The sequence below is a fragment of the Chionomys nivalis genome, chromosome X (genome assembly GCF_950005125.1).
Source record: "Chionomys nivalis chromosome X, mChiNiv1.1, whole genome shotgun sequence".
Taxonomy (NCBI): Eukaryota; Metazoa; Chordata; class Mammalia; order Rodentia; family Cricetidae; genus Chionomys; species Chionomys nivalis.
The window spans coordinates 3,193,790-3,218,459 of NC_080112.1; the positions used below are offsets into that span (position 1 = coordinate 3,193,790).

Below are 24,670 nucleotides of genomic sequence, written 5' to 3' on the forward strand. Positions count from 1 at the left end.
TCTGTATGTGTATTACATACATGCAGGGTTCATAAGGCCAGAGGAGAGTGTATGCACTTCTGGAGCTGGAGTTTCAGGATGTCTTATGTTGCCTAATGGTGGATGCTTAAATCTGAACCCAGGTCCTCTGCAGGAACCTATACATGCTAATTATCATTGATCCTTCTCTCCAGTCCTCATGTGATCTTTTGCTTCTAATCAAACAATACCTGAGAATAGCAAAAAATGGTATCAAAAAGAATGAACTATGGATACAACCTATATGGGCTTAATTTTTGGGCACCACTAGTTACTATGTACCTGTGTATGGTGTTAAATCCCTTGTTTGAATTTCTTGACTTGTAAAATGAGGACTACGGAAGTTCACACTTCATAAGGCAATTGTGAAGATTAATATTTGAATAAAGTTTTACATGAGAATGTAGTAAGTGCTTTCTTTATAAAAACATCATTATTTCTCATTACTTAAATAAAAACATGATTTGAATAAACTTGTCAGACTTTCACTGAGGAAATTGTTATGGCATATTGTTAGTATATCCTTCACACCAAAATACTATTGCATAATTTTGATTATTAAGGAGCTCAAGAGTTTGTAGGGCATTAGGATGTCTTACCTTGAATATAAGATTGAGGATATCTGGGAACAGAACTGAGGCCCAAGTTAATTTAACAATGTTTTTATGACTCCACGCTGCCTAATTTTTTTCTCTGTCCAGGAGAATATGTCGTCATGACAACTCACTTTCATCTGAAGAGAAAAATTGGCTACTTTGTCATCCAGACCTACTTGCCATGTATCATGACTGTCATTTTGTCACAAGTGTCTTTCTGGCTTAATAGAGAATCTGTCCCTGCCCGCACAGTCTTTGGTAAGTGTTGCCTTATGGATAATGGGGGGTAAAAGCACTTTCTTAGTAGAGGTAAGAAAAGTGGAGGAATGAACCCCTGCTACAGATACAGGATGGTGTCCAAGCCCAATAGCAGAAATGGCATTGTAAGATGCATCATTCATATCCCTACTCCTTTGTTCAGAATTTGGTTGCTTGAAATCCTAGAAGGAAGAAATTGACTCTTTAGTGAAAAATATGTGAATTTAGTGCAGAGAGTAGAAAAAAATTAAGGGTAGAAAATCAACCTGAAGACAGAGAATTAGATTGGGTTTTAAAGGTAATTTTTTCATTTTAAAATTTATTTTATGTTTATGGGTATTTTGCCTATGTGTATGTATGTATGTGCACTGTGGGCATGCCTGGTACCTATGAGGTCAGAAGAGGGTACCAGATCCACTTAGTACTAGAGCTATAGATGGCTGTGAGCTACCATATGGGTGATAGGAGCTGAATCCAAGTCCTCTGTAAGAGGAACAAATGTTTTCAAATGCTGAGTTATTTTTCCAACCCCTAGGAACAACTTTCTGTTTACATTTATGACTTATTGCATCTGTTCCTGCCTTTTGAGAGCATGAATTCACTGATGTAGAGGGAGGGGGCTGCTTATTGGTCCTGGCCACCCAGCCATGAAATAATCACACAGAAACTGTATTATTTAAATCACTACTTGGCCCATTAGCTCTAGCTTCTTATTGGATAACTCTTACATATTAATTTAACCCATCTCCATTACTCTGTGTATCACCACATGGCAGTGGCTCACCGGCAAAGTTTTGGCATGTCTGACTCTGGTGGCAGCTCCATGCCATCTCTCTCCACCTTCCTTCTCCCAGCATTCAGTCCTGTTTTCTCCACCTATCTAAGTTCTGCCCTATCAACAGGCTAAGGCAGTTTCTTTATTCATTAACCAATAAAAGCAACACATAGACAGAAGGACCTCCCACACCACACTGATATTCAGTAAAGGCTACATATACACTTTCAATTGTTTCTTGAAAAGTATATACAATCAGAGAAATTTACTTAAATATGAGGCTACTTATATCTAGGAAGAAGTTTGCATGCCATTGGCCTCTCTTTCCTCAGAGACTTAAAGCATACAAAACATTTTATGTCTGTTTTTCCCACAGAAGGTTTTTGGAGGAAAAAAATTAAACCTTTCAGGCTGTTGAACCACTGGGGAAACAGAGACTGTGAAGCATACAGTAAGATATACTAGATACCCATACAGAAGGCATTTCTGCCAATATCGTGAAGTTGTATAGTGTTACATCAATAGTAAATGATGTTTCAGAGAGAAATAGCTGATTGGGTCAGCTGTAACAGGAGAAAGCAGTGGCGAGAGAGAAAGTGAGAAACAATAAGAAAGGTACAACATTAATGAAAGTCAAGAGGGAAGTATTACATGGCAGAAAATAGTCACGTGGGCTAAAGGTCCACTGCGAAGTTTTGAAAAATATGGGTGGAAGCTATCTGTTTGTTCTGTGGTATACTTTGATGTTAACTGAAATAGAGGAAACATAAGCTTTATAGGTGTGATTAGAAGTACCCATTATTAAGGGAAAAACATGATAAAATATATATATAAAAATTATTTTCAATAACAAGTGGCTATTTAGCCGAGTTACTAGTTTTGGTAAAGAAGTACCTGGATTTTAAAATATAAAAGAGGGTGCTGAGCTTCAACACTGTTAAGGATTATAACTAAATCTGTAGTATACTAAGTAATATCGTCCAAAAATTCACTCCAAGTGTCTGAGATGTGGAAATATGACAATATATGGTGAAAATGAATCTCCAGATGTGGTGCAGTTAAAGACTTCCAGCTGGAGATATTATTCTGCACTGGTCAGATATTTAACTACAGAAGAAAAGCATTGTGATAAAGGAGGCAGGCCAGATTGGAAGATATTCTGTTGTTGCCTTATAGGAAGAAGAAAGGGCTCACTAGCAAAGAAATGCAATTGATGTAACTTGAAAAACTGCAAAAGGCAGTAGATTATTATTGTTATACCAGAACCTTCAGAGGAAGTGGGGCTCTGGTCAAGATTGACCTTAACTCATTAAAACTAATTTCAGGCTTATTGTGTAATCTGTAATTATAGGTTTGTGGTGTTTTAAGCCACTAGATATGTGATAACTTGTTACATCAACCAGAAGAAATTAAGACAAAATATCATTCCCACAAGTCCAATACCATTGAATGGTTGTGGCCTCAATATAAGAGAACATTAAGAAATTACACATAGAATAGAGAGATAACGTGAAAGCATTTTGATTTTGGCCTGAGATATGTGTAAAATACAGGCTTCCATGAGAATTTATTCTTCTCATAGTTTAAAATGGGCTCATACTAATTCGGAATTCTTATTTGCAGTAACTGCATTATGAGAAAACCTCCAACTTGAAATGCTGATTTAAAAATTAAATACAAAGATGCAAGGATAGTCAGTATCTTCTTGAATAAGAGCAGAGTAGAGAGACAGGCCCGTAGGGTTTCAGAATGATTAAAACACAATAGTCATTAAGGTAGCATTGTTTTGATGTAAAGAAAAAAGTAAATGAAACACTACAATGAGCTTGGAAGTATTCTCTAGTATATGGAAACTTGATTTACCACAAAGATATCATTGGAAAGAATTGAAAGTTATTCATAGACCTAAATACCAAAATTAAAAATATGATGCACTTGGAATAAAACAGAAAAAACATACAATGTCCATGTATCTTGTGGAATATGTACTTTAACTTTGTAAGACTTGGTCAAACATTTTCCAAAATGGTTGTATCATTTTACATGAACCCCCTAATCTGGATATTCTTCTCTTACATATATAACCAATTGAAATGAATAATGTAATAAAATACATTAAATAAAAGCACTTCCACAAGAATGTTCATATATTTAATTCACAAAAATGCATTGATGACTAGTTACACAGTGATATAATTGTATACATTTCACCAAAGAGCTCAGATATGAAAGATATTTTGTCTTATTGTAAATGAATTATGTCACAGAAATACAAACCTGTAAGACTATACATGTTGGAGTAATTGGAGACTTTCAAATAGCCCTGATGAATATTTATAAATAAAAGAAATCAATGAGGAAAAATGTAAGAGAAAGACTGGGGGAGGAAGCATATTGGTTATCATGGAACTTGAAAATATAAATAAATAATCATTTATTTAAACATAGTTAAGTTACCCCTGAATGGTGCGAGCTCATGGACTCTGGAATAATAGTTAAGGAGCCTCATAGGAGCAAGCTAGGCCCTCTACATGTATGTGACAGTTGTGTAGCTTGCTCTGTGTATAAGGCTCCTAGCAGTGAGACCAAGACTTGCGCTGACATTTAGCTGCCTTTTGATGAAACTGTGCTCAGTATGTAAAATAAATGAAAAAAGTATTATCTAAATAAAATAAAATAAGAAAGATAGATTAAAAAGAAACATGTAAAAAGACAAAAATGAAATGTACAGAGAGAAATGACATGAGATTCACTGAGAAGGCATAATATAGTAGAATGACAGAAGGGAAAAAATTACAGATAATAGCTAGCCTAAAAATGGTCCTATCTAAAGAAGGATATAAAATTACAATTAGAAGGAAATCTATAAGCCCTAGCAAGATGAGTTGAAAGAATGCAAATTTGTGATTATTATTATTAGACTTTCCCATGTCCACCAATGCCCAGTAGTGGTGCACGCCTTCAATCCCAGCACTCAGGAGGCAGAGGTAGGTGGATCTCTGAGTTTGAAACTAACCTGATCTACAGAGATAATTCCAGGATAGCCAGGGCTGTACTGAGAAATCCTGACTTGAAAAACCAAAAAAGAAAGAAAGAGAAAAAGAAGAGAAAAATACTGATGGCTGTTCACTAAATGAAAGGAAAAATCTTAGTAGTAATGTTGAAATTATTAATAAAAATAATAAATAGCTGAGTCATAGTAAATGTATTAAATTATAAATAATGGCAATAACTTATAATGAAAATACTGTGGTTTAATGTAATCTATGTAAGTTGATATGGAAAAAGAAAAAAATATTATATATATTTTCATTATTATTGAAAAATATCAATTAGCATAAAATTTTCATAAATTGAAGGTACATAGTGACTAGGAATTGTTTATATCTCCTAGAACTGGTAAATGTACAACTATTTTTAATAAACTTTGCAATGTCATATAAACTTAAACATATTCATACCATATAACCTTGCAGTTCCATCTTTAGGTATTTATGAAGAGAAATGCAAGGATATGTACATAAATACTTAACACAATTTGTTTAGACATTTTTATTATGTGTTGAATATTGGAAACATTCAGATGCCTATTTATAAATTAATAGATGAACAAATTAGGTTACACTAAAACTATGGACTCATCCTGAAATCAAGAAAATTACTCTCAAGATATATGAAACACGAATAAACCCAAACTATTACACCAAATGAATGTATCCAGATACAAATGAGCACATACTGGATGATAATGCCATGAAACTGGGTGTGGGGCTGAGAGCAAGAAGGGAGTGTAAGGGACATAAACAAATCTTTGAAAAGTCATGTCGGTTCCCCTCATCATGCAGTTTAGTAGAACAGACACATCTTAACAAGTAAGTGTACTAGAAGCACTGATAGGAAGTGAGGAGGTCAACCAGTTCTACCTTAGTCCTTAAATAAGAGCTTTCTGAACCAGTCTTAAAATAGAATCACTGTAAGACTGGCTCTCTTTTTAAAAGCCAAGACACTCTATGAAGTATATAGAATGCTTAATTGAGAGCCCCCACAGCTCTGATCAGCTAAGAACTCTCCATAATGTAACGGGTCTAATTAAGTCTCAAAGGTTAAAGTTAAAAAACTCTCCATTGAGATAAGATACAGAGCATTTGTGCTATAGTACATTTGCTATAGACATTCTTAGGCAGACCATGCCCTTGCTCATAGCCATGAATGAAATGGTTTATTTCTCACATAAGGCTCTACTTCCTTTTTCTCAATTTAATTTTTCTGAGAACTTCATATATAAGTACCAAGTGTACATCACTCATACACTCCTTTCTTGGTATATTAGGGTTGGTGAGGTTCGAGTCTATTTTTTGTTTATAAGTACTAACATTATAGCTTATCCTCGCATTATTTAAGTTGTATTTTTGCAGCTCAGCTCTGCTGCTAAGTTTCTGCAAAGGTCAACCTTTAGTGTCTTTATTGCAAATTCTTATCCAGTCTAGATTTTCATGTATACAGCATATGTGCAAGTAAGGAATTCAAGGGAGCCAGATCAGAGAAAAGCTAATAGAGCCAGGGACTCCTTTTGTTGCCTTACTCTTTAGCATCCCACCCCATCAGCATTTCATTCTGTGCCCCACTTGATCCATGCACAGATTTCTCATCCTCCTCAGCTTTTCAACAAGCAGAATGAGATTGTGATCATTTCTCCTTCAAATCTGATTGAGTTTGGGAATTTGAAAGTCCCAGATCATCTGATACTCACAGATGGGAGGAATAAGGCACAGAGGGATTAAAGGAATTACCAAGGTACAAAATGAGTGTCATCCAAAAAAGTTCTAGTTCTACCAAAGCTTACAAGATATAGCTCAGTTGAGACCTAGAAATGGATGCAGCTACAGAAACATGTCCCATAGTAGTTTGTTTCCTTATCAGAAGAACATCAAAATAACAAGTAGGAACTAGACTGAACGCTGACCTATGCTCCGAATCATGGCCTCAGTTTCAGGCTTGTCAAACGAAAACTACCAGGGCTGAGAGAAAGGTGAGCAAAAGTAGGACATGAGGCAAACATTGATCTCCATCACTCTGGAGATGAAAAGACTTTTCTTGGGTCTCCACAGGCCTATCCTGGAGATGAGGGAGTACATTTTCTCTTCTTATTGGCTCACAGAAAGAACACTGAGATTCATCAGTAGGCTGATCATTATAGGAAGCTAATTTAGCTCAAATATATATCTTTCTAATTTAGAAGCCCTCTTACAATAAAACAGGCTACTTATTCTTCAGCATAAATGCTTAGTCAGAGGCCAGGGGACAGTAATAGAGGTACTGCACTGAAGAATCTAATTCTTATGGCAGTTGGAATAAAGTGGTTCCTAGGTTGATCTATCTGGCTTGACATTCTGTACAATTTACTTTAAAAACAGACTATTACTTGAAGCAAAGGAGAAGTATATTTTATTACAGAAAAATACATCAGGCTACTCCACAGACAACACAAGCTAAGGGGTCTACTGAGTGTGGTAAAACACTTCCTTTCAGGTGGGAAGTTGGTTACCCCATCAAGTACACTGCCAGTGTCTTTCAGTTGCAACCGGCTCTTGACTTTTCTCTCCTCAGGTGTCACCACTGTTCTCACTATGACCACCTTGAGTATCAGTGCCAGAAACTCCTTACCTAAAGTGGCATATGCGACGGCCATGGACTGGTTCATAGCCGTCTGTTATGCCTTTGTGTTTTCTGCACTGATTGAATTTGCTACTGTCAACTACTTCACCAAGCGGAGTTGGGCTTGGGAAGGCAAGAAGGTACCAGAAACCCTGGAGATGAAGGTGAGTTGCAGTAAAGGAAGGGCTGGAAAGCACTTCCTGTGAGATCTGGATTGGGACCAGAAGTGAACAGCCTGTAGCTCGCAGGAACTGAGCAGGGCTATGTGCTACTCACTGGGGTCATCAATCCAATTTTCTACAGGAGTGCTTCTGGCAACCTGGAGTTCAAATAGAAACTATGAAAAGAAGGCTAATAGCATGTAGGGTTTATGTCTTGTTGTGCTGAGTCAAATATAAATGTGGTGTGCTAGGCTCTGGGGGCATTGATAGAGAGAAGCTTGGAGTCTTATCTACATCTGAAGAATAGTCTCCAATACCACTTCTACCCCTCACTCTCTGATTTGCATTACAGTCAAAATGAAATGAAATGCTCATCATTAATTCCAAGTCTTTGTGTATTTTTTATTCTCTACCTGAAGTGTTTTTTTTTTTTTTCTTTTTGGTAAAGACCTACTCATTCTTCCAAACCCAACTAAAACATTACTTTCTCTGTAGAACCTATTAGGAACCATGAAGACAGATTTGGCTTTCTTGTATTTGAGTACTCTTGATATTAAAATAGTTTAGTTGTATTAAAAGTAATTATTTGCCTCCTTGATAGGGCTTTGTCTTCATCTTGGCAAAGCAGCTGAATAAGAATGAAAGCTGAAGAAATGTTGGCTAGATAGGTAGATATATAGACAAGAGAAACTCACTGGATCAATAGGAATTGCCCATGATTCAGATCAAATATATCATCACTCAATATTTTGAAGAGTTTAGGTATCTAGACCTAAATTAAATTATATAGTATTCTTAAAAGAATTGGAAATATAATCTAAGAATCACCCTTCAAAGAATCATACAAAAGAGAAATGGAGTTGAAACCTTTTCAAGCTGGGGTAAAAGAAGTATTTCATAGAACAGAATGTCGAGTTCGCTATCTTTGAAGTAGACTATAATTACTTACTGAAACAGAACTTACTAACTTTGTTGTAAATGAAAAAAAAAACTATATTTCCTCCATCTACTCTACCATAGGATTTTTGCTTATTTTATTGTTATAATGTCTCTAGTTTTTTATCTTTATCCTTGCCATACATTGACTCTTCTATATATTGATTTGTCATTTATTATCTAAGAATGTTAACTTCATCTACAAACATAAGAAAATTGGTGTTCTTATCCTACTTCACACACTCTCTTCTCTATTCCTTGTTCAACTTTGTACTAGTGATATTGAAGCCTTGTCAAATTTTATAATATTAATATCACTTTATGCAACCATAGTTCCTGTTGGTATTTAGTCATAGTTTTTACATTTAAATGTGATATTTTCTTAAATATAAATATACATATTTTCCTTTAATTTCTTAGTTATCTCAAAGCTATTGTATAAAAATATTTAAAAGTCTCATTGGAACCATATTTTCTACTTTCTTGCATGTGCAAAATACCCATCAAATGTCTTTGTATTATACTTGTGGTGTTGTTAAGTTTGTAGTTCATATCCTCTTTCTCTAAGACTTTATAGGAATCAATTGCTATTCTCAGTGCTGGCACTGAATATTATCCAGCAATAGAGCCAACTTGCAAATTTCTCATATCATAGAATACTTGGTCTTATGGTATAGGCTTCCATGTAAGTATATGCTTCATTTGTGAAATCTACTTGCTTTACACTACATGGTCTCATAACAAACTTCATTAGTGCTCTGAGAGTTTCATTCAATATGTTTTGAACATTTTCAGCCCCGTTAGTTCTCAAATCCACCTTCCCTTACCCATCCACCCAATATTTTTGTATCCTGTTGTTTTTAAACCCTTTAAGACAAATTTGTACTGTCAAATACTCTCAGTTGTGTGGTCTTCTTCAAAATTGGAAAGGAAGGAACATTTTCAACTTCTTTTTTATGAAGCCACTATTACCCTGATTCCAAAACCAAAGATTCAATCAAAAAAGGAAAACATTTTAGACCAAAAACTCTGGTGAACACTAATACAAGAAAAAACTCAATAAAATACTTAGGTATAGATGGACTTTTGTTGTTCTGTCAGCTCTCAAATAATGATACAGAGACTTTTATTAACTATAAATCTTGACTTTAGCTTAGGCTTGTTCTTGACTAGCTATTAAAGCTTAAATTAACTCATTTATATTAATGTGTGTTCTGCCATGTGGCTCACTACCTCTCCTCAGTACTGCATGTATGATGTCTTGCTGGCAAATTTTCCACATCTTAGATTCTTCCCCCAAGTTTCTCTTTCTTCCCAGAAGTTCCGCCTATCTTCTCCAGTCTGACTATTAGCCATTTAACTCTTTATTAAACCAATTACAAGATACCTTAGATGGGTAGAGTAAAACAGAGACACATCTTCACAGTGTAAAAATGATTAATTATCCCACAAAATTTCTCCCCTTTCATCTAAAGAAGAAGGAAAGGTTTTAACTCTAACACAGTAAAATTATATACAATAAGAACAGTTATTAGGTAGGAATTACAATGTCCAGTCCATTTTTATTTGGCAACTCTGAAGTGTTTAAAGACTATATATCTACCTAAAATACATGAGGCTAAGTAAAGCTTATTTATGTCTACATCTAAACCCTCACTACAAGTTTGATTATTATATTGCTTATTCTAAAATGTTTGTAATAGTAACTTTCAAGGACTAGAACTTTATGCTACAATTTTAAATGAATTGCATAGGTACAATACTTACAGTATGTTATAACAAAAACAACCTTAAATTTTTATCAATATTAAAAATCCATACCAATGTAAAATATTCGAGACTAGTAGTAGCTTTTTAGTTTAAAAGTAGGTTCAATAAATTACCCTTTTATCCTATCATTTCTATATCCCCCCCTTTTCACTAGATAGGAGAGAAAGAAGCATAGAGAAAAGAAAAAGAAAGAAAGAAATACCTTAATCAAAATTCCTTTGTTTAGTTTCCTCCCTGACCATGACCAATAACAACTTGCAACTAACAACCAACATTAAATAATGTTTAATTATTTAAATAATGACAAACATCTATAACCCACTGAACCACCCACTCCACCTCTTGGGAATATGGCCATCATGTTCCTAAAATTACTCCCTGTTTTCTGTGGGTGATAGCATTTCTAGAGAACCTGAGAAAATTGGGATAATGGTCAAGTCCTGGGAGAGCTAGCTGTATTATTTGTTGTCTAGTCTCTATGTGATGGGAAAGCATAGGGATTATCTGAAGTCCTGACTAGAGTAGTCCGTGAAGCTAGAAAATGTCAGTTATCAGCTGAGATGCTAGCTTCTCATTATCTTCATTGGTGTCTTGTTCTTTGTTTCTGAAAACATACAAACATTTAAATGTATCATATATATATATATATATATGCATTAACACAAGTATAAAATACAGGGTATGTACAAATCAGCTTTCTGTTCTATGTTTGAACAGGTAAAAATTATCTGTCAACTTTTTAAGTTCATTAGGACTGCATAATCAAACTGTAATATAAATCTCCATCAATGCCATATGAAAAGATGGCATGTAATAATCAATCATAAGCTGTAGTATGGAGACCGTTTGTTCATTTTTTGGCTGCCCATACTCTCGAAGTAACCACACAGAAGCTGTATCAATTAAATCACTGCTTGGCCAATTACTTAAGCATATTGCTAGCTAGCTCTTACATCTAGAATTAACCCATTTCCATTATTTTATATTTTACCACAAGGATTGTGGCCTACCAGCAAGGATTCAACATGTCTTTCTCTGGCAGTGGCTCCTTGGCTTCTTACTGATTCCACCTCATTTCTCCCAGCATTCAGTTTAGTTTTCCCCGCCTACCTTTACTCTACGCTATCACCAGCCTAAGCATTTTCTTTATTAACCAATGGTATTCACAACATACAGAGGGGAATCCCACATCACCTCCCCTTTTCTGTTTAAACAAAAAGAAAGGCTTTAACATAGTAAAATTACATATAACAAAGCAGATATCAAGAAAGAATTACAGTTACAATATTTATATCTAGTTTATCTTTATCTTAACTAAGGAAAGCTATAACCATAAATTCTTAAACTCTATCAAAGACTCCATAAGGATATAATATTACCTAAATAAACAGAAAGTTCATTGTAAGCAACTTCTAAAACTCTAGAATTGACAGAGACATCTTGCTGCCTGGAAAGTCACCCATAGTTCTTCTTTATTCTGAGGCATCCAATCTTCAGCCATCAGGCCCATAGTATCTAGCAGACTTTTCCACGAAGCAGGAAATTTCAAAGACAGGTCTGCCTATATTGGCAGTTTGTCAGTAACTTTCTTCTGTGGCCTACAGAATGTCTGAGAGACACTTTCATGAAGCAGGAACCCCAAAAGATTATCTCCCCTTTAGGCAAGTTCAGCAGTCATTTCTCTTTTATCCAGTTTTTACAGCATATCATGAAGCAGTCCAGGAAGTCCAGGCAAGAGCAGTTTCTTGCCCAAATAGCTAACAAACTCCATGAGGAAATTCTCTGATGCCCGTCTTCCTCTTGAAGTAATTGGTACTGCCAGGAGCAGATGAGTCTCATTGTCATGAAAAGTCCTAACTTCTTAAAACATTTTAAATACCAAATTCTATAGTCTTTGAAAGGTTTGAAAAATACCTATCCATCTGAAATATATCTCTGTACATCTATAAAATCTAAATAACTTGACTACAAGCTTGACTATTGTAGATGGTTCTCTATTAACCTATATTTCTACACATTACATTTTAAATGAGCTGCACAAACACAGTATTTTAATCAAGATCAGAAATACATATTCACAGTATAATAGAATTGACTTTAAATTTGTATTGATAAGCCAAGATCCATACCAATGCCAAGTATTACTCTCTATTATCATATTCCCCTTTAAATGTAAACAAAATTTATAAACAATATTTGGGAATTTGGGTGTAGTTCTCTCCCAAAATAACCACACAGAAACTCTATTAATTAAATCACTACTTGGCCAATTACTTAAGCGTATTGCTAACCAGTTCTTACATCTAGAATTAACCTATCTCCATTATTTTAAATTTTACCACGAGGCTCGTGGCCTACCAGCAAGGTTCCAGCATTTATCTCTGACAGGACTCCATGGCTTCTCTGTGGCTCTACTTCCTTTCTCCCAGCATTCAGTTTTGTTTTCCCCACATCGCTTTACTCTACCTTATCACAGGCCTAAGACATTTTCTTTATTAACCAATGGTATTCACAGCATACAGAGGGGAATCCCATATCAATGAGGACTCTGTAGCCAACAAGATTTATCATGTCTCATCCATTCTCAGAACTGTTCCCATGTCAAGGGATCATCAATATGTCATCTGTCTTGTAGTTTTCCTTGGTTTCTTTTTTTATGTCCATAGCCAAGATTTTCAGGAGGTCTCTCCCAGTCACATCTGATCTTATCAATTTTGAAGGAATCCATAACTTTTAGTTCCCCGTGGAAACATAGGCACAATCCCTTTTCTAAGACAACACATTTTCTGACTTCCATTCTGAAGTTAAGACAACCTTAAAATATAAAGGCTTGTCTAATTAAGCAGTTTTTTCCATAATCCAATGTCTCTCAGTGACTGTTGTGTTTTGTTCCTTAGCATTTAAAAATTAAAGTTAATAAAGTATTATATAGGTTCCAAATATCCTGTATTATATTTCCCATCTTTATGTGGCTTGTTGTTTTTATATTACTTTACTCTCTCTTAGAAGACTTTATTATTTTTAAATTATTTTTCTATGACTCTATATATCCATTTTCTTTTCTTTCTTCAGCACCTAAGTACATTTTCAAGCATACTGTACCTGTTACGTTTTCTCAGTCTGGACTTGGCTTTCTGCATGCCATGGAGCTAGGAAATCTTAGCAAAAGTGTTACAAAGCCATTCTGTGCATCTGCAATCTCCTTTTGTGGCTCTGCTTAGCAATTGACACTGATTGCTGGCTCCAACCTCCTTGGGTCCATGAGAACAGAGCCTTATGCCTACGGGCACTGTCTGGGCCACATTTATCCATCCCAGCTCTGGGAAGTTGCTTACCCTGTACTGCAGCAGGTGCTTCTATCTAGTCTTCTGCTGGGTAGCGTACCAGTTATTCACAGGCCCTACACTTGGATATATATGCCTCTATGTTGAATGTCAGTTGTAGTTGGACTTTGTTTGGACCGCAAGTTCCCAACAAATGACACAGAGACCTCTTATTAACTATAAAAGCTTGGCTTTGGCATAGGCTTGTTCCCAACTAGCTCTTACAAATTAAATTAACCTGCTATATTAATTTATATTCGGCCACGTGGCTTATTACCTCTCCTTAGAATGAAACATCCCACTTCCTCTGCCTCTTACTGGTAAAACCCCTGCCTCTTAGATTCCCTCCCCCATGTCTCCCCCTCTAGAAGTCCCACCTGTCTTCTCCTGCATATCTATTGGCCAATCTGTAGGTGCCTTAGGCAGGTGATATAAAACAGAGACACATCTTCACAGTGTACACAAAGATCATCCCACAACACTTATATACCTAATTTAAATAATTCCAAAAGAAGTATACTATGTTTAGGTGAGCATCATTCCAGTGATTCAGAGATAGTTCAACATATGTAACTCAGTAAATGTAATCTACCACTTAAATAAACTAAAGGACAGAAACAATATGATCATATTATTAGATTCAGAAAAAGCCTTTGACAAAAATCCAACATCCATCATGATAAAAGTCCTAAAGAGACTATGGATACAGGAGACATATCTCAACACAGGATAGACATACAGGAAGCCCTCACCCAACATCATCATAATGGGAGAAAACATCAAATAATTTCCACTAAAACAATAGTGCTCACATTCCTTACTCCTGTTCAACATTGCTAGAGCAATAAGACAAGTGAAGGAGATCAAGGGAAAATGAGAAATTAAAATGGGAAATTCAAAGTATCTTTATTTTCAGATGATTTAGTTTTAGATGTAAAATCCCTGAAGACTCCACCATAAAACTCCTATGGCTGAGAAAAATTCAGCAAAATAGTTGGATACAAAATTAGCAAACATTTTCTTTAGCAGCTGTAAATTCTTGGCCTTTAATGTGTAAGGATAGTTTTGAGATCATAGATTTGTTCTGTTCTTTTCTTAGAAGTAGTAATTATATATACTATAGAGATTTCTGTTATCTTCTATATTTACCATTTATTCTCTAATAATTTTTAACTCTTTATTATTTTTAATTTAATTTTATTGTCATTTTCTCAAGCCTATTTTCTGTGTCTCTCATCATTTTCAACAATTCCTATTCAGTTTCATTTTTGTGCTAGCTTCTTCAATCACTTATATACCTTACCTTTGGAGACAGGGTCTCTAATGAATGAGGGGTTTACCAATTTGGCTATATTTACTGGCCAGTAAGCCCTAATAATCTCCTTTCTCTATCTCTTTAGTGCTGGGATTACAGGTACTTGATTCTCTGGCTTTTTACATGGATTTTAGAGATAAAACTCAGGTCTTCGTGTTTACATAGCAGCTAGTTCACTAACTGAGCCATCCCCCAGCCTGAATTGTCTTATATTTATTTCATGATTGTTTATAACTTGTTTTCATGCCTTGCATGTTTCTCTTGTGTATTCTCCAACAATCTTTATTGCTCATATTCCTTCCTCTTGCAGCACATTTTGAATCAGTTATTACTTTAAGTTGCAATAGAGCAATTCTTTACTACCTATTACGTGTGGAAACATCCTTTTAGGAAGTGATTCAGAGGATGATTAGGACAAGGGTGAGCACTTGAAAGTTAATTGTAGTCATTATAATTTGAGCATCATTTTCTGTCTATACAAATTCTCCTAGGTAGTACTACTTGTAATCATTCTGCTAAGTAGCAATTTTCCTCTTGCTCACTGAAAAGTTCTCTCTCTCTCTCTCTCTCTCTCTATATATATATATATATATATATATATATATATATATATATACACACACATACACGTGTGTGTGTGTGTGTGTACCCCCATGTGCCCATTTGGGACTATACCCTTAATTTTCCATTCTTTGTGATTATGTAGTGATCAAACTTAATACTAGGCCGGACGGTGGTGGTGCACTCCTTTAATCCCAGCACTCGCGAGGCAGGGGCTGGAGGATCTCTATGAGTTCTAGGCCAGCCTGGTTTACAAGAACTAGTTCCAGGACAGGCTCCAAAACTACAGAGAAACCCTGTCTCAAAAAAAAACTTAATCCTAGGATATTATTACTACCAATATAAAACTGATTGTATATAAAGATAAGGGTAACTTGTTTCTCCTCATGGGCTATAATAGCCACTTGTTGAAATTCTATTTTTGGCCAGAACCCTAAAGCAACAGATATTTTAAATGTCTTCATCTCCCTGGTCTAATTTTCAGGGTGTTTTGGTATCAAGGTTATAAAATTCCAGTTTTATAATAGATGAAGCTCGTGATTATAACTCTGTGGTAGAATGTTTGCTCATCTTGAACATCAAGGTCCTAAGTTTGAAGTTCAGCTCTACAAAAAGAAAAATAAAATGAAACAAATCTCAAAAAGGTTTTATTGTTTTTGATTGGTTCCAAGTCTGATAAGCAAAACTTTCCAGAATGTACTGTAAAATAGATGTTTTCAGAGAAATTCAGGAACTGATATAGTTTAAGTTCACTAAGGACAAATTATGTAATATTGACCTCTAATAAATGTTTAATGAACTGATAGAACAGGAAATGTTGTAGAATTTATCAAGATACCTTATTAAATTTAAAAGTAATTTTATTTTTATCTTATGTGTGTAACTGTTTTGCCTTCATGTATGTAAGTATACTAATGCATGCAGTACTCCCCAGAGACCAGGAGAAATCCCCTGTGATCACATCTCCTGTGATTAGAATTGTGAGCTATATTTTGGGTCCTGAGACTTGAACATATGTCCTCTTCAAGAAAAGCAAGTTGGCCGGGCGTGGTGGCGCACGCCTTTAATCCCAGCACTCGGGAGGCAGAGGCAGGCGGATCTCTGTGAGTTCGAGACCAGCCTGGTCTACAGAGCTAGTTCCAGGACAGGCTCCAAAGCCACAGAGAAACCCTGTCTCGAAAAACCAAAAAAAAAAAAAAAGAAAAGCAAGTTGTCTGAACTGCTGAGCCATTGCTTCAGCTTTATTGATTAACTTTTTATTACATTCTAGAAAACACTTAAAGTAGTATTTTTTAACTGATATAACTGGTTGACCGACTGAAGTCAAATAGAATTCATCAATGAACTGATATTGATCTAACCTAAACAGAGACTCCTGGGGATAAACCACAGAGTTCTTTTAACTCTAATCTCTCAATATGTCATCCATTGAAACTCAAATGAAGACATACAAGGTAGGAGATTCAAATACATATGGTTGTTAAGAGATGGATAACTTTTGAAATAATCAGAAGAATGTATGAAGTTTGAAAGGTCAGGCTAAAATTAAGACACTAAAAGCAAAGGTAAATTTAATTCTAAGAATTAGTTCTAGCACATGGACGTTTAAAAAATTGGTTCTGAGTTAAAATGCACACACACACACACACACACACACACACACACACCATGCTCCTGGCCTTTTTTTTATTATTATTTTTTATTTATTTATTAAAGATTTCTGCCTCCTCCCCGCCACCGCCTCCTATTTCCCTCCCCCTACCCCGATCAAGTCTCCCTCCCTCGTCAGCCCAAACATCAATCAGGCTTCCCTGCCCTGTATGGAGACCAAGGACCACCCACCTCCATCCAGGTCTAGTAAGGTGAGCATCCAAACTGCCTAGGCTCCCACATAGCCAGTACGTGCAGTAGGATCAAAAACCCATTGCCATTGTTCTTGAGTTCTCAGTGGTCCTCATTGTCCACTATGTTCTGCGATTCCGGTTTTGTCCCATGCTTTTTCAGACCCAGGCCAGCTGGCCTTGGTGAGTTCCCAATAGAATATCCCCATTGTCTCAGTGTGTGGGTGCACCCCTCGCGGTCCTGAGTTCCTTGCTCGTGCTCTCTCTCCTTCTGCTCCTGATTTGGACCTTGAGATTTCAGTCTGGTGCTCCAATGTGGGTCTCTGTCTCTGTCTCCTTTCATCGCCTGATTAAGGTTAATATTCAGGAGGATGCCTATATGTTTTTCTTTGGGTTCACCTTCTTATTTAGCTTCTCTAGGATCACGAATTAAAGGCTCAATGTCCTTTATTTATGGCTAGAAACCAAATATGAGTGAGTACATCCCATGTTCCTCTTTTTGGGTCTGACTTACCTCACTCAGGATAGTGTTTTCTATTTCCGTCCATTTGTATGCAAATTCAAGAAGTCATTGTTTTTTACCACTGAGTAGTACTCTAATATGTATATATTCCACACTTTCTTCATCCATTCTTCCATTGAAGGGCATCTAGAAAAAACACCAATGAAAGCCTTTGTTGGAGAGGTTGTAGAGAAAGGGGTACACTCATCCATTGCTGGTGGGAATGCAAACTTGTGCAACCACTTTGGAAAGCAATATGGCGGTTTCTCAGGAAATTCGGGATCAACCTACCCCTGGACCCAGCAATACCACTCTTGGGAATATACCCAAGAGATGCCCTATCATACAACAAAAGTATATACTCAACTATGTTCATAGCAGCATTGTTTGTAATAGCCAGAACCTGGAAACAACCTGGCCTTTTTCCAGGATTGGAATATTGCTGTGTTGCCCAGACTGACATTAAGCTACTTACCCAAATCTCCAAAGTAGGTAGAATTTCTGGCATGGATCATTAACTCAGTTTTGCAATCTCCCTTTAAATTACCATTAACTCCTCTGGGTCCATAGTTATACCTTCATTGACCCTTTGTGACCACAATTCTTCCCTGAACTTTGGTTGTTTAGATCTTTTCAGAGTTTGTTTTCTCTTATTCAGCTCTTGGATCACCTTCTTCTTTTTTTTTTTTTTTTACTAGATGTATCTTTATTTATATTTTCTTTTCTTTTTTTTTCCAATGATTTTTTTTATTTATTTATTTAATTATTAAAGATTTCTGCCTCTTCCCCGCCACCACCTCCCATTCCCTCCCCCTCCCCCAATCAAGTCTTCCTTCCTCCTCAGCCCAAAGAGCAAGCAGGTTTCTCTGCCCTGTGGGAGGTCCAAGGACCACCCACCTCCATCCAGGTCTATTAAGGTGAGCATCCAAACTACCTGGGCTCCCACAAAGCCATTACGTGCAATAGGATCAAGAACCCATTGCCATTGTTCTTGAGTTCTCAGTAGTCCTCATTGTCCATTATGTTCAGCGAGTCTGGTTTTATCCGATGCTTTTTCAGTCCCCGGCCAGCTGGCCTTGGTGAGTTCCCGATAGAACATCCCCATTGCCTCAGTGTGTGGGTGCACCCCTCGCAGTCCTGAGTTCCTTGCTCGTGCTCACTCTCCTTCTGTTCCTCCTTTGGATCGTGAGACTTCAGTCCCGTGCTCCAATGTTGGTCTCTGTCTCTGTCTTCTTTCATCGCCTGATGAAGGTTAATATTCAGGGGGATGCTTATATGTTTTTCTTTGGGTTCACCTTCTTATTTAGCTTCTCTAGAATCACGAATTATAGTCTCAATGTCCTTTATTTATGGCTAGAAACCAAATATGAGTGAGTACATCCCATGTTCCTCTTTTTGGGTCTGTCTTACCTCACTCAGGATAGTGTTTTCAATTTCCGTCCATTTGTATGCAAAATTCAAGAAGTCATTGTTTTTTACTGCTGAGTAGTACTCTAATATGTATATATTCCATACTTTCTTCATCCATTCTTCCATTGAAGGACATCTAGGTTGTTTCCAGGTTCTGGCTATTACAAACAATGCTGCTATGAACATAGTTGAGCATATACTTTTGTTGTATGTTTGGGCATCTCTTGGGTATATTCCCAATAGTGGTATTGCTGGGTCGAGAGGTAGGTTGAACCCGACTTTCCTGAGTGGGAAGTACTCTACAACACATGGGCACAGGAGAACACTTCCTACGTATAACACCAGCAGCACAAACACTAAGGACATCATTGAATAAATGGGACCTCCTGAGACTGAGAAGCTTCTGTAAAGCAAAGGACACTGTCACTAAGACAGAAAGGCAACCCACTGACTGGGAGAAGATCTTCACCAACCCCGCAACTGACAAAGGTCTGATATCCAAAATATACAAAGAACTCAAGAAATTAGACCGTAAAAGGTTAATCAATCCAATTATAAAATGAGGCACTGAGCTGAACAGAGACTTTTCAACAGAAGAAGTTCAAATGGCCAAAAGACACTTAAGATCGTGCTCAACTTCCTTAGCAATCAGGGAAATGCAAATCAAGACTACATTAAGATACCATCTTACACCGGTCAGAATGGCTAAAATCAAAAACACCAATGATAGCCTCTGCTGGAGAGGTTGTGGAGAAAGGGGCACTCTCATCCATTGCTGGTGGGAATGCAAACTTGTGCAACCACTTTGGAAAGCAGTGTGGCGGTTTCTCAGGAAAGTCGGGTTCAACCTACCTCTCGACCCAGCAATACCACTATTGGATCACCTTCTTAAAGACCCTTTTTTTTTCTAGCTACACTGCACTGATCCGCCTTATGTGCTTCAACTCTAGTTGTGTTTGTTTGATTACATTCCTACTACATATTCCTTTCAGTAGAATGGGAACTTGAGGGCACAGGCGTGTTTTAATGTTCACTGCAACATCCCTAGCATGCACCAGAGAACTTGCCTTGTAACAGACAATTTTGAAATATTTAGTAATTCAATAACATGAAGTCTTTCAAAATCTGATATCTCTATTTTTGTTTCTTCATCCAGGATAGTTATAATAATGTGTGATTAGAATCACTCATCAGCACCCATGAACTCCCTAGTCACTTTAGTACAAGGTAGATTTTTGTTTTTGTTTTTGCTGAAAAAAATGTAGCTATTGATAGGTTGGTGAAAGTTATGAGCTTATATACTTTGGTTGGCCCTTATATAATTCTGTTGGTCCTTCAAACAGTATGCAGGCCTTCTCTGTTTTAATATTGAGTTTTATTTCTTGTACGATTGAATTTAAATATTTTTCAAGATTTATTTTATTTTTGATCATGTGTGTGTTTGTGTTTATACACATATGTGTATGCTTCTGGTGAAGGCCTGCATTGCAGAGGGTGTTGGTTCCCCTGAAGCTGCTTGATGTGAGTTCTGGGCCCTGAACTTGTGTCTATTACATGCATAGTTAGCCTTCTTAACCACTGAGCCATACCTTTAGCTTCTTAATTTGAAATATATATATATATATATATATATATATATGTGAAGGTTTTATTTATATTTAATTTTTTATTTCACATAACAACCTCAGTTTTTCCTTCCTCTCTTCTCCTGCCCCTACCTCCCCTGATCTACTCCTCAGAAGGAGTAAGGCTTCCCTTGGGGAGTCAACAATGTCTGGCATGCCAAGTTGAGGTGGGACCAAACCCCTTCACCCCTGTATCAAGGCTGAGCATGGTATCCCACAATAGGGAATGGAATCCAAAGAGCCAGTTCATGTACCCGGAATGAGTCCTGGTCCCACTGCCAGGGATTCCCCCAAGAGATCAAACCACATAACTGTCACCCACATTCAGAGGGCCTAGTTTGGTCCTATGCAGGTTCCCTCAGCTCAGTTCAGAGTCCTTGAGCTCCCATTAGCTCAGGTCAGCTGTCTCTGTGGTTTTCCCCATCATGATCTTGACCCCTGCCTTTGTTCATATGGTTCCTCCTCCCTCTCTAACTACTGAACTCCGGGAGCTCAGCCCAGTGCTTAGCTGTGGATCACTGCATTTGTTTCCTTCCATGAGTTACTGGTGTAGGTTCTATGATGACAATTAGGGTAGGTACTAATCTGATTATAGGGGAAGGCCAGTACTCCCACCAGCAGTGCAGGAGTGTTCCCCTTACTCCACCTCCTCTCCAGCATAAGCTGTCATCAGTGTTTTTGATTTTAGCCATTCTGACGGGTATAAGATGGTACCTCAGAGTTGGTTTGATTTATATTTTCCTGGTGGCTAAGGGTGTTTAGCAATTCCTTAAATGTTTTTTTGACCATTTCATTTTCTTCTGTTGACTCTTTCTTTTACTGTCATTCCAGGGAGTATGGAAACCTTCATATGAAGTTCACCTCAATATTTATCCTTTTCTCTTCTCCTCAAAACACTAGTAGTATCTGAATTTCTTCCATTTTTTCCTTTTAAGCTGTAACTTGAACCTGGATATGTATAGTTTAGATAACTCCCATTCTTCGAGGAAGCTGGCCTTCCATCTGCATATTCTTTCCTTTCTATAGGCTTAACTGATCCCTATAAGTTGATTTGCCTTCCTCTTTCATTTTTTACCTCATTTTATGAAACAGAATCTCTCACTGGCCCTCCCTAGGCATTACCAATTCAACTGGACTGTCTGGCCAGCAAGCCCTAGGGACTGCCCTGCCTGCCCTACCAGCACTAGGATTTCAATCTCGTTTGTGAACATGGATGTTAGCAGGGTTAACTCTGGTCTCAATGAACTATTTCCCCATCCCCAAATTGTCTTTTTTCTGACTTTTCTGAGATTAAGGTCTTTTATTCATTTTATAATTTTTCATATTCATTTACAAATGTATTATGTAAAGTAGCTATCAGAAGCAACATAGTATATATAGTTAAAATTAGGTAGTCCAAACTGCAGCAATATGATTCATTTTATTATTTAGATAAATGCAGATGTAAGTCCTAGTTAAGTCACAATTTTAGGTTGCAGCCCAGCACTGAAGGACAATAGGGGGACAAAATTCTGAAGCTGCCAATCACATCCCATCCACAGTTAAGAACAGAGACAAATGAATGCATACATACCTACTGCTCAGTTCATTTAGGACCCAAGCTCAGAGAATGGTGTCCACCCACTTTTAGTGTGAGTGTTACAATATCAACTAACTCAACCAAGATAGTCACCCACAGATGGCCCATTGAGTAACCTGCTGTAGAAAATCTCTCACTTAAGATTGTCTTTCCAAGCCAGATTGTGCCAAATTGACAATTGAAACTAACTGTCACATACAGATATATGAAATTTAAATTATGGTAAAATGTTGTATTTTTGTTTTTTAGTAATGAAAATTTTTTGATAATTTCATATATGTATACAATGCATTCTGATTACTCTCACCCTAATTGTTCCTATCTCCTTCCCATCTAGATATTTTTAAACAATTAAGTGTGCAATTCAAGAATGATCAGCACAATTACAGTTAATCTCCAGAATACTTTTCATCTCCAAGACTTAGAATTCTCTCATTAAAAGGCAACTTCTCTGCACACTGCTGTAGGCTGTAACATTCAATTTCATTTCATTTTTAGGCAATGAGGTAGAAATGTAGTAGTGATTAAAATATGTTATGTTGAAAATTATGAGAGAAACTATAAGGTAATTTTACTTTACTACTTAAATAATCTGTGATTAAATCACCTGCTGCTTCTTGTCACCTACAGAACATAAAGTGGATGTGAATGCAAAGAAAGTGTTGACCCAAGTGATTGTTTCAAAGACCTAGTCATAACCAGCTTATAAGATGACATCCAAAAGCTTTTTTAGCAAAGTCAGTGTAAAGTTTTCTTCATTTTCTTTCTAGATTTTTGTTTTGCTTTGCTTGTTTTTTTTTTCTTTTGTTTATCCATGGGGGAAAAATGGCTAAGCAAGTTAATAAGCAGGCAAACAAATAAAGCACTATTTTATTTAATGGCAAAGGCATTTAGCAGTGGGACTCTATTCACACAGTGACTTTGCTAATTATAACTGAGCCTGGTGTAGTATTTAAAGTATTTAGATGGTTCTTAGAAGGCATTGAGTTCTGCTTATAACAATGCAGCTATAATCTTCCAACAAAGAAGAAAAGTATTGCTTTTCAAGTGTCCTATTAGTCAGACTGTTTATTAACTTAAATGAACACCACTTTATCTTGCACACTCTCCCACCCCTCATTTCCCACACTCCCTGCCCCTGACTAAGAATACTGGTGTCAACATAGGCAGGCAGAGTGTGGTATACAAGGTCTTTCAAGATTTGGCATTTTCTTTTTTCAATTAATTAATTTATATTTATTTTAATCCTGACCAAAGCCTCCCCTTCCTTATCTCCCACCACTCCCTCTGCCCACCAACCCTCCTTATTCTCTCAGGAAAGGGCAGGTCTCCCATGAGCATCAGCAAAGCGTGGCATATCAAGCTACCATAAGACCGAGTACATCCCCCTGTATTCAGGCTAGACAAGGCAATTCAGCATGAGGAACCGATTCCCATGAGCCAGGCTAGTCTTCTGTGTGGATTTTGCTCTGATGTCCCTGAAAACCCTGACTCCTACAATCTCTCCTCCCTGTCCTCAGCAGGATTCTTCTGAGCACAATGAGTGGCCAAGAGTCTTCCCCTTCACTGGAATAAAGGCTCTTTGCCTATAATAGAGTAGTCACAGGATAGCGCAAAGATCTGGCCTTTTCTTTCTGTACCTTCAGTTCTTATACCGTGTTTGTTGTGCTCACTGTGATTCAGTTAACACTTGTCATGCCCCAACAGTGTTCTGCGCCTGTGCACTGGCCTTTGCTGTATTATCATTTACTGACTCCTGCCTGCTCAACTTTTTTAAAAATGTATTTTACATACTGGCCACAGTTTACCCTTCCTCCTCTCCTCCAAGTCCCTCCCCCTTTGTTGTCACGTTCAAACTACTCCTCCTCTGTTTCTGTTCAGGAGAGGGAATACTTCCCATGGATATCGATGAAGCATGGCATATCAAATTGCAACAAGACTAAGCACCTCTCTGTATACTAAGGTTGGCTAAGGTGACCCAGTATGAGGAGTAGGGTCCCAAAAGTCAGTAAAATAGTCGGAGACAGCCCCTGCTCCCACTGTTAGGAGTTCCACAAGAGGACCATTTTTAAATTGTTTTTTTTTCTTGTTCAGTTGTTAATACTCATACTGGAAACCTCATAGCCTTCCTTGAGTGGCCTTTCCCACACTTGCAGGTACACTGATAACACTGTACTCAAAAGAGTTAGGACCCAGGTTACACATTATGACAGTCATGTGTTCACAGCTCTCTTTGACAATAGGCTGTGAGTACCTAGGAGAAAGGGAATGAAGTATAACTTCTAACCTTCCCATTTCACTCTAAATAGCTATTGTATGTTTTGGCACTGTTTATATTCAATAAA

General features: G+C 37.0%; 1 protein-coding gene across 2 annotated transcripts in view; it reads left to right on the forward strand.

Annotated features, from left to right (window-relative positions):
- Positions 1-24,670, forward strand: part of Gabra3 (gamma-aminobutyric acid type A receptor subunit alpha3) — a 229,202-nt gene that overhangs the window by 200,553 nt on the left and 3,979 nt on the right. For both annotated transcript variants that reach the window (XM_057760166.1, XM_057760165.1), the window contains exons 8-9: positions 720-872; positions 7,255-7,466. In XM_057760166.1, coding sequence (XP_057616149.1) covers positions 720-872; positions 7,255-7,466 — 365 coding nt within the window. The remainder of the gene's footprint in view (positions 1-719; positions 873-7,254; positions 7,467-24,670) is intronic.